Raw genomic sequence first — 10,721 nt, 5'->3', positions numbered from 1 at the left:
GCGCCTGTCCCGCTGTGCCACCAATCACTTAATTCGGCTCTCTCGAGCTGCCCGGCTCCGGCGGCGACGATGATGGCGGCGCCTAGGCCACAGCAGCCACATGGGATGAAACTAGCAGAAATGAAGAAGGCGGCGGTCGTTGGGAGGAAAAAGGTTGCCGGGAAGCTGGAGGGCGTGCACCAGCTGCGGCTGCTGGACAACCGCTACGTTCAGTACAGGTTGCTGAACGCCCGGGGGCATAGGCGGCCAAGGAAGATGGAGATGGGTTGGTGGAGGAGAAAGGCAGTAGAATGCTGTCGCCATTATTCCAACCCACATCTTTGGATCAGAGATGTGAGTCGGGTTGGTAGGTGGGGGATGGCAGTGACTGGATGACTCGTGGCCGTGTGTGGTGTGCGTGGCTGGCATGTGGAGGCTCTGTCCGGGCAGCGTGGTTTGCGACGTGGTACATAGGCAGGCGGCGAAGCATACTGGCCGGCTGCGTGCATCTCCCAAGTCGTCTGTGGCGTGCCATTCTTGGCTTCGTGCGGGAGGTTAAGGAGATGGAAGATTAATATGGGCCAATGTGAGAGACAGAGAGAGCAAGTGGAAGACCACTTAAATCAAATTCTGGTGGCCAGCATTAGCTCCAGAATTAGTTCAGGGTATCAATTCTGTTCCAATGATTTTTTTTTTGTTTTTTAGGTACCAAGTACCTAAATAAACATTAGCTCAGTGTATGGAGTAAATTGAAAGGATTCTCGCCCGCAATTTTTCTAAAGGATTCTAATACACAATATGCATTCAAGTTCCTCGAGGGTATGTCCACCTCAACTATGGGGAGGCGCTCGAAGGGATGAGCCCCTGCTCTGGGGAGAGAGTAGAGGGCATGTTGGGCGCTGCTGCTGGAGGGGATTACGACGTGGGCTTGCTGGAGCTGCTGCTGGCTATTCCTGCTAGAGAGAGAGAGAGAGAACAGAGAAGGAGAGATGGATTCGAACGCCTGCTGATCTGGTTTTGTGGAGAAAAAAGAGAGATATGTCAGGAAGAGAGAGAGCTGAGAGATGCAAGATAGAGAGAGCACAGAGGGATGGTGATTGCTGGACATTCAGGTATATGTACGGTGCTTCTTGTGAGGTGTATGATTCTACAGATTGATGTACATTTAGATAGAGAACATAGATATAGCTTTGCTACTAATTGCTGCTGCTATTGATATAGTCTCATCAGTCAATAGTACTCATTTTGTATCCAGATAATTTCCTCTGTCATTAAGGGAAAAATACATCACTAAACCTTTTGTTTCTAATTGCAAGGTTAAATAATTTTGTTTTCTAACTTTCTGGGATAATCTGTAGTTGTTTCGCTCATTGCCATGCCGCAAGTTTCCGACATTGCCGTGACTGCACATTGTCGACTTCGTTGGAAATCCGTGTGCACGTACTCCACCATCTGCCGGAACTTCTTCTGACCTGAGATACATACTACAGTCTCATCAATTTGCATCTGTCATCAACTACTAATTGATTATGTATGTTCTTTAGTATATGCTTTGTAAGCTCTGAATAAGTCAATGCCTAAAAGGGTCACGATATTGCTTTTCCATGCCCTTCAGTTTTCTCAATTTAGTTGGCTACCTGAATTTCCACTATGTTAATTCTTTCATGTGCAATTTCTCAGTGGTGTTCATGTAATTACCATGCAGCCTTTCTTAGCAGTGCCTAACATTTGATTGATGTGCTTACATAGAACTGGAACTGTTTTGGATTTTGTAAGGTTGCGGATAACAAGCCAGTGAGCGCTGATGATTCAGTTAGAACCTGCATTTTCTTGACCTCTAGGCTCTAGCCACCTCTACTCTCTTCTGATCCCGCATTCCCAATTTGGGAGCTAGCTCTAGTCAGAGTTCATTTCAGTGAACGGCTTTGTGCTGACCTTGTGTCGGATGAAGAGTTGGCAGGAATATAGTCCAGCTATGAAATTACCCGCTGTTCGACTGTAGGGTTTATGTCGATGGCACTGAAATCGGCAAGATCATCTTACCCGTGGGAGCACCCGGACAACATTATCCAGCTAGCAGCTACATAATCATCCTTTTCCATGGAATTCGGGCCTTATGCGGCCTTCTGTAATCAATATAATCACCATGACTCTGTATTCTTCTTCTCAATTTCAGGGCGGAACATCGGCGAACTTTTCAATCAGAGCATGCATCTGCCGTGGATATCTCCGTCAGATAGGCGTACGACAGTCTCTGACGAGCTATGCTTCCTACTTGGGAAACCAGGCTTCAGAGTTCATACCGGCTGTCATCAAGGCGAATCAAGGCTTCTCGGCAAGCTGTTCGCGATCTCGTTCCAGAATGTATGCAAGGTCAGCCTTTTGTATTGCAATTTCATGCTTGGATATCCAATACTAAGCAGGGTTTTAGGTACATAGTGGCACTTCAGAAGAAGAAGAAGAAAAAAGACGCAGCCGCAAATCTGAACGGCTCGAGAAGCCCGAGTGCCTACGAGAGCGCTTCAAATAGCCCCTCCTACCGCTCGTCCGCCAGACCGCCACGGCTAATTTTCTGATCAGCCAATCTCAAGTCCTCTTCCACGCTCTCCCAAGAACCCGCCACCCACACCAAGCAAATGGATCCTCGTCGGCGCTTAGGCCGATCACCACCGCGCAAGAGGGAACGCCAGGCATCGCCGGCGAACTACAGCAACCGCCATCTCTGGCGCTCACCCCCACGGGAGCGCGACTTCGCGCCCTCCTGGACAGGCGCGCCTTCTCCTCCTGCGGCCTTCTTGGAGCGGTCGCCCTCACCTCCCCTTCCTCTCCGGCGCTACATCGATGACAGCCGCGAGGAGCCCTACGGCCCTCGGCCAAGATTCGAGCCATGGCACGTGTCCTCGCCTTCAGGACAACGGAGGGAGGCTGACAGCTTCGGCAATGGATTCTTGGGCCATGAGTGGCCGGAGTACAGCCGCGAGGGCAACTACGGTACGCCTAAGGGATTCTTGGAGCTTGCTGATTCTTTCCCGGGGCAGAGTCGTTTCGATTGCGGCCGTGGTGATGACTTCAGGCGACCGAACCGCTCCCTGCCGCGGTCGCCAATGGACTGGGATTTGCCTCGCGGGCATTCGCCTTTCTTTGCCGACGAGGGACGCGGTCACGTGCAGTCGCGCGATGACACGTTCGATCGCTCCGGCCGCGGCGACGGCTTCGAGGCGGCTCCACGTCCAAGATCCTTTGAGCGACCACATCGCACGCCCATGGAGCCCGGTGCCGAGTTCCCCGAGCGCTCCCATGCCATAATCTTGGAGGGCAAGAGGCGATGGACACCGTCTCCTCAGGATCGCCGGCGGGGAGCTCTGTCCCCGGGGTCTGACGGCCATGACCCCTGGACGCAGCGCTCCATGGAGAGACTGGGGCAGCAGAGCTCGCCACGTGGAGACCGTGGGGGCTCGTTCCTGGAGACAGGAGACCGTGGGGAGCCCTACCCTTTGGGCCCGCCGCCTCCACACAATCTCGGGGGCGGCAGAGGGGGCTTCCCACCACGGCGGTTCTTTCGCGGGAGGGGCGGGCTCCAGCAAACTGGGCCGCCAGGCGGCAGCGGACGCCAGCGATCGCCTCGCCAGAGCTCGGTACTCCCTGCGCTGCGCACTGAGCCTGAAGCGTCGGGACGCAAGGCATTTCCCCGGAAGAGGTCGGAGAAGCAAGTGGCAGGTGCTATCAAGTCGACAGGAGTCGAGGAGCCGGAGCGTCCTTGGGAATCTAAGCATGATGATTCAAATGGGGCGGTCAGACTCAGACCAGAAGCTGCAGATAATGAAGGGGCGATCAAGCCAGAAGCTACGGTGGATGAAGGAGATGGGAGTGTCACCTCTGGTCTGATTGCAGGGATGTGCACAGATGTACAGAAAGGCTACCTCCGTCTCACCGGGCCTCCGGATGCAACAAAGGTAAGACTTTCAGTGAACTCTAGTTGAATTGCTACTGGTTTGAGTGTTGTGAAAGAAGATGCCTTGAAATCATAGTTCCCAGATCCCACTTGCCGTCCATCTTTTATCGGACCGTGTTATTGATCCCATGTTGTAGCTCAGCATCAGTCATTAGCCGTTTAATAGCTGCTTGCAGATTGCATTGCATTGTTAGTATATCTCCTGGATAGAAATTTTCTGCTACAGCCAAACTTGACTAATGTCTGTCTGCTATATTAGATGTTAGGAAAGATTTTGTAGCTTCCATCATTTATGTATGACATCTGTTTTTTGACTGTATATGTATATCAAGTGTTCATTGACTGATTCTTGTGCAAATCTGGCTATGAGCCATTGATTTCTGCTCTAGTATGTCAAATACTGTAGCTATACAGTAACCACTACTCTGGATTTCCTATCTTATTTAGTACTATTATTTGTGAAGTTCAACTTTCTGAATGTCAGAGCCAAATACTGTAGTTATGCAGTAACCACTACTCATGTTTCTCTGAATTCCTTTTCTTCCTTTGATATACTTCTATTTTCCTTTTGCTACTTCTAAACAGCAATTGACCTCTTTTCCTGTCTTTCAGATAAGACCAAAGCTTGTACTCCCTCCGTCCGGAAATACTTGTCATCAAAATGGATAAAGAGGGACGTATCTAGATGTATTTTAGTTCTAGATACATCCCCTTTTATCCATTTTGATGACAAGTATTTTCGGACGGAGGGAGTACTTGTAGAAGCCCTGAAGTTTCTCCAGGTCTCAAGTAAAGACTACAATTTTAAAACAGATCAACTCAAATCAATTCGTCAAGATATGACTATCCAGAACATAGAGGATGAACTTTCTGTGCAGGTTATTCCCACAAATTCTATTTTCCCTATTTCACTTGTGGCACCGGACTACATTGTTGTTCTAACATATTCTTTTCTCTTCTACAACCATTTTCTACCTTTTCAGGTTTATGAGTATCATGCAAGACTTGCGTTGTGCAATCAAGATATGGCTGAACTTAACTTGGTTAGTACTCCTTGAGATACATTAAAGAATACTTGGTTTGAGATATATGGCAAATCTGTTATGTTTGTCTTCTATGCATCATTAGCTATTTGTGGCTGTCCATGAGTTAGAATTGGTACCTTTTTTGCATATATAATCAGCAAGTTCAAACTTATCAGAATTAGAATTCGGGAAAACATGTTCTTTATGTGAAATTGTTCTCCAGCCCTGCCACCCCTTTTTTCGTACGTAATGTGATTATTTGCACACACTTATCTCATGGTATTGCTCTTGCGTGCTTCTTGGATTTTCAGTGCCTCACGAAGCTGCACTGCCTCTACGGGAATAAGCGGAATGGTGGCCATCAGGGTGAATTTGCAGCTTATGATATATTACTGTCTGCGATTCAAGATAAAAATACTGAACTGATGTCGAAACTAGGAAGGTATATATTTATTCTTTCACTGTGACATAAAAAGTAAACACGGTAGGGTTAGTACAGTTAAACTAAATAGCATGGATAAGTTCACTGGCAAAGTTATGTAGGTATGTTGTATACCCTTGTTCTATTAGTGTCATGATTGGAATGTAACAGAAGTTTTCAAAACAAACACAACCTGCTCAAATAAATGCTGTTAACCGTGGCTGTGAACTGATCTTTTAACATTCATCAAAATCAGATAACATACTGGTGTATTATTGTCTAGAAATAAAACCGGCTCCTGTAACTCAACCAGACAGCCATTATATGTCACCTGCCACTGCACCTTATGGCAACTTAAGTAATCTTTTGCACAAAAGCCCTAATGCACTATGCAAGTAAGGTATCGAATCTGAATAACTGCTCCAATGTTTTGCCACTAATTAAAGACCACACTGTTCCTTTTGTTTCCTAGGCTGTCAAGCGACTTGAAACAGCAAGAAGCCGTGAAGCATGCCAAAGAAGTGGCACACAGTATACAGACAAGAAATTATGCATCATTTTTCAAACTCTACAAGGTGGCTCCAAACCTCAATGGCTACCTGATGGGTAAGTTAAAATCTTTCCTAGACTTTCTTATGCAAATGGTCATCAGATATGTGGTTACTATGTTGATAACAACCGTTGGCTACCTTTTATGCTAATTGTAGTTAATGGTAACATGCTTACGATTTTGTAGGTATCTGCTTTGAGAAGATGAGATTTGAAGGTTTAAAATGCATGGCAAAGGCCTACGCAACCAAGATACCTGTCAAATACATATCCAAAATCTTAGGTTTTGCTGCAATTGACGAAAGTGCCAATTGGCTTAAAAGTCATGGTGCTGTTTTATCATCCTTCGAGAATGGGGAGATGGCTTTACTGCCAAAGGTACCTATCTCGCATTATACCTTTGTACATTTAGCCAATCGCCGCATTTACTCCAGCTACTAGCTTTCAGGATCCCCCAGGGTTCATTTTTTGCTACCTAGCTGACAGAAAATTATCTGTTCATTCTTTGTTTCTGACCTGAAGGCAATGTGGCCTGTAGCTTTGTTAAATGCTGAAATGAACACTACATGCTCTGAACTGTTCATCATTCAAACACATGATGCATATGTAATTGTAGATTGCACGATGGGTCTGCACTTATGTAATCAACGGATAGTGTGCTGACAAAAGGCTCGAGGTTGAGGTTGTTATAGAAATGATATAGCTTTTGCCACTCTGTTGCCAGCATGTTATTTATCTGCTGTTATTTAAATCACGGGGTATATTTCCTATCAGATTGCTACCAGATTTCTGAAACTAGTGACTCCGGAAGGATTAACCAAAACTGTAAGCCTAATGCTGCAGCCTAACACATGCCTTGCCATTTTGCAGGACTCTACAGCTCTCATCTCTACACCAGTTGTTCCTGCTGATGGTATTCGTGCTTTCCAAGCCCGCTGATCTGATCCGCCGTTCGAAGTGAAGAATCACTGATCGAAGCTCCTCTGCTCAAGAATGGTGCTTGATAACGCTGAAACGACGTAGCTCTTGGTGAACTCATCACTTGTTGTATGTCCTCCCTGATGTTACTACAGAAACTTAGCTTGGCTCCTGTTGGTTGGCTCAGTAGCTTAGCTAGAACAGATTGATTTCTTTTTTCAGCTCTTGGATCTGCCATTGCGGCTTGCATGTGGTTGAGCAAGAATATGGGTCCCCATGTAGTAACATTGTTCATATGTGAAGTAGTTGTCGTGGTAACTCGTCGTTTTAAGCGTCTGCCGGGTGATATTCACTTTCTTAAAAACTTGGAAATGTTGAATGAAGTGCTCATTCGGGGGAAGTAGCGATGTTCCTTATGGAACAACTTTTCATATCAGATGTTTTTCTGTCAGTCCACGGTCGCTCTCGCTGGCGTGCTGAGCGACCGTCAAACCTTTTCCTATCCTTGGGGCTCCTAGAACAGCCGACCGTCCTATTCCGCGCTATATTCAACAGCGTTAAGAGCTGATGTAAACACTTCAGATTTCCTTTGGCAAGGACAAATTTGCCCATTTTAACTGCAGTCTGTGGTTTGAACTACTCTTTCTGTCAGGTTAGCATTTGCTAGATCTCCGGACTCCACTAGGAAAACATTTGCAATGCAAGTTGATTTTGGATCCGAATTATTTGTGTAGTACTCATATCACCTGCTGCAGCTGTGAGAGCCAGAATGGCTGGTAAGAACTTGCAGCACCCAGCAGAGTAGAGAAGATGCAACCGCAAGGGTCTGGAGATGCTTAAAACACTGAGGGCACAGCAGTTGCTATCAGAAACCCGCTGGTTTTTTCCTTCACATAAGTTCTCCCTTGTGCTGAGCTTGCCATTGACCCAGAGCCGCGGGAAAAAAAAATTGTGAGCCGAGAAAAACTACGAAGTACTCCCTCTGTCCCATAATATAAGACGTTTTTTCAAGCTAAAACAATTTGCAAAAACATCTTATATTGTGGGACGAAGGGAGTACATTTTAGAGGCCCCGGCGCATTTCACAATCTCCGGGCATTGCTCATGGGAAAACACACACAGCTGCCGCTGCCGAGCTCCGGTAACCGAACAATCAAAGCCCGGAAATAATAATACCTCTTGACCAAAAAAGAAACTTTGAGGTATAGCACTCAAAAGGCTAATTGGAGATGCCATCATACATAATTAATCAGCATTACAAGCTTGCACGGACACAAGTGCCTAGCGCCTAGCATCCGTGAGTTTTGCCAAATTATTTATTACTGTACCTCTGAATCATCGGACACGTCATCAGCATCGCGACTAAAAACTCGAGCTGGAAGGACCCAAAAATCCCAGCAAACTATAGAAGGAACTTATCACATTATCGTGGTCGCGACGCATATCATAATCTAGTTGACATTGTGGAAGGAGTCGATGATGGCATCGGCAAGGTACTCGCACTTCGCCAGGTTCAACCCCGCCAACTCACCAGCTTTCAAAGGATATGCGGGTAAGAATTTTTGGGCAGATTCAATAATCATATGCCAGTAGCCCTCGAGTCTTGAAGCAGTTGGCCCAACTGATTTAAGAGTCGTTACTTTGTTAGATACTCACGGAGAGGAGTAAAAAGTTATCCAAGGAGCTTGAAGAATGCCGAACAAAGCTGTCTGCTGCTACTGCTGAACTCGAAGATTTAAAGAAATCCAAGAAGGCACCTGATGGTAAGTGCAGCAGTAGTTCGGAGATAAGGCTCCGTGAATACAACGAGGTTTCCTAATTATGCTTGTGTCTCGTTGGTAGGCTCGACAGATCGGCTGGAGGAGAAGCTAAGGGCTGCTCAAGCAGATAAACAACATGCCAAAGGGCAAGAAGCCGCTGGTCAACGTGTTTTGACACGGACCATTAATGAGAAGAACAAACTTTAGGATGCCAACATCAAGCAGGCCGAAGAACTGAAGGATTTGAGAGCCCAATTATCGGATGCTTTGAAGGAGAACAAGAAATTGAAAGGCGACATATTCAATATGCATTGTAACCTATTAGTCAAGAATGGTCTCCTGTTTGAAATTTTGACAAGTTTGCTTCTGTAGGTGTGCTAACCGGTCGTCCCGAAGGAGAAGTGTCCGGATTTCAAGGCGACCTGCTACAAGAGCTGTCCAAAGTGCATGAGCGAGCTCGAAAGGCAACGAGGAACATTGCTAAGGCGTTATGGCCATCTAATTCCCCTCTAGGAAGTATGGATGAGCTTGCAAATTTATTCAAGGGAGCTCGTCACCGTTTGGAGCTATGGAAGATATCAGCATGTCGGGAAGGCGCTCGAGAAGCCTGGGCCATGGTAAAAACATGATATACCAAGCTTGATCCGAATTATATGGCCCGGGTCGGACCTCGGGGACCAGATGGACAAGAAATCCCTGTTAGCTTAGTGTATGACCAAGTGAAAACGGCAGCTAAGTTTTCTCAATAGGATTGTAAACTAGACAACCTACTAGAGGGTCTAGAGGAAGAGTAAGTTTTTGAGTCCAAGTAGTAATGTACTTCATCAACAAACTTTTCTCCAGCCGAATTGTAAAACGATTGTCATGGCAGACTTTCCGCTTCAACCTCCAAAGCCAGATGTTTGGAGTGTTTTCGAATATTTTAGACCATTGGTAAACACCAAGGTATGTTCGGAAACTAGGCGGTCCGGTCATAGTTGCTTGAACAGACAAGTTGTATTCGGGGAGTTATGTTATACTACATTTGATCGTAAGAAACATCTTCCAGAGAGAATAGTTCCGTTAAGGGTTCCTTTCCCTGTGCCAGCATGCATTTTCGCGCATACATAAACTGTGATGGGGAGATCACAATACACTTTATAATATGGGGGCGTATATTGCAACGTGGGCAGTTTGTCTCTTGTCCGCCGATCGATTATTCCCTTAAGAATGCTAGCTTTCGGCTTCACCCGTCTGAGGTACACATCCGGATAACCCGTCTGTAACAATGGCAGAGGTGCTCCCTTTATGCCCTAGCCGAACAAGAGGAAATGTAGGGCATAAGCACAAGAGCCAGGCAACCCAATTTGGCAAAAACTTAAGTCATAAAGGTGCATATAATGGCGAAGACAGGACACATATGAGTAGACAACACATATATACGGTGAGCTTGACACTCCAAAATAATAATCAGAATAAGCTTCTGTAAAAAGAACCCCCCAGGTGATAAGGGGTGTCTACATTTGATGATGTATAGCCCTCGGGTGTACGGTTGATCCGAACACTGGTAGAAGTTGTAAAAACTGAAAATAGAAAAGAGGGGTGAAAAAGAGAAAAGACGAGAGAAAAAAAGTTACAAGTGTGGATTTAGGCGTAGAATATACAGAGCCGAGCGGCGTTCCATGGGTTTGGCTCTAAACGATTATCCGAAGCATTGCGCAGGTGATAGGCTCCTCAAGTGGGAACTTCATCTATGATGAAGGGACCCTCCCATTGGGCCTTGAGCTTGTCCTTTTTCTTCTCTGGTAGGCGCAGGACGAGTTCACCGACATTATAAGTCCTTGCCCGTACTTCCCTGCTTTGATATCGTCGGGCTTGCTGTTGGTAAAATGCGGAACGGGCCTTCGCAACGTCGCGCTCCTCCTCCAAGCCATCCAGATCATCCTGTCGATCGAGCTCGGCCTCCCTCTCTTCATACATGCACACTCGAGGTGAGTCATGAATAATGTCACAAGGCAGTACTGCCTCGGCGCCGTACACCATGAAAAAAGGTGTTTATCCAGTCGTGCGATTGGGTGTGGTACGCAGCCCCTAGAGTACGGAATCGAGTTCTTCAACCCAGTGCTTGTCTGATTCGC

General features: G+C 46.5%; 2 protein-coding genes across 3 annotated transcripts; both read left to right on the top strand.

The window, feature by feature from the left end:
• The first annotated feature begins 393 nt into the window (after nt 1–393).
• On the top strand, nt 394–4,554 carry LOC123139156 (translation initiation factor IF-2-like). 2 transcript variants are annotated; one of them, XM_044558957.1, is made up of 2 exons: nt 394–1,091; nt 1,338–4,554. In XM_044558957.1, exon 2 carries the CDS (start codon nt 2,616–2,618, stop codon nt 3,957–3,959), a length of 1,344 nt encoding a protein of 447 aa, XP_044414892.1. In that variant the 5' UTR covers nt 394–1,091; nt 1,338–2,615; the 3' UTR covers nt 3,960–4,554. The 2 variants fall into 2 exon arrangements, with proteins under 2 accessions (XP_044414892.1, XP_044414891.1); XM_044558956.1 differs by lacking the exon at nt 394–1,091 and having other exon boundaries at nt 1,110–2,343; nt 2,419–4,554.
• Nucleotides 4,555–4,601: 47 nt separating this feature from the next.
• On the top strand, nt 4,602–7,162 carry LOC123139155 (SAC3 family protein A). The gene is made up of 6 exons (XM_044558955.1): nt 4,602–4,809; nt 4,915–4,974; nt 5,268–5,398; nt 5,850–5,983; nt 6,114–6,304; nt 6,797–7,162. The coding sequence occupies exons 1-6, from the start codon at nt 4,771–4,773 to the stop codon at nt 6,863–6,865; spliced, it is 624 nt and encodes a 207-aa protein (XP_044414890.1). The 5' UTR covers nt 4,602–4,770; the 3' UTR covers nt 6,866–7,162.
• Nucleotides 7,163–10,721: the final 3,559 nt, after the last annotated feature.

The sequence above is a fragment of the Triticum aestivum genome, chromosome 6B (genome assembly GCF_018294505.1).
Source record: "Triticum aestivum cultivar Chinese Spring chromosome 6B, IWGSC CS RefSeq v2.1, whole genome shotgun sequence".
Lineage (NCBI taxonomy): Eukaryota > Viridiplantae > Streptophyta > Magnoliopsida > Poales > Poaceae > Triticum > Triticum aestivum.
This window is presented reverse-complemented; position numbering and strand designations above follow the sequence as displayed.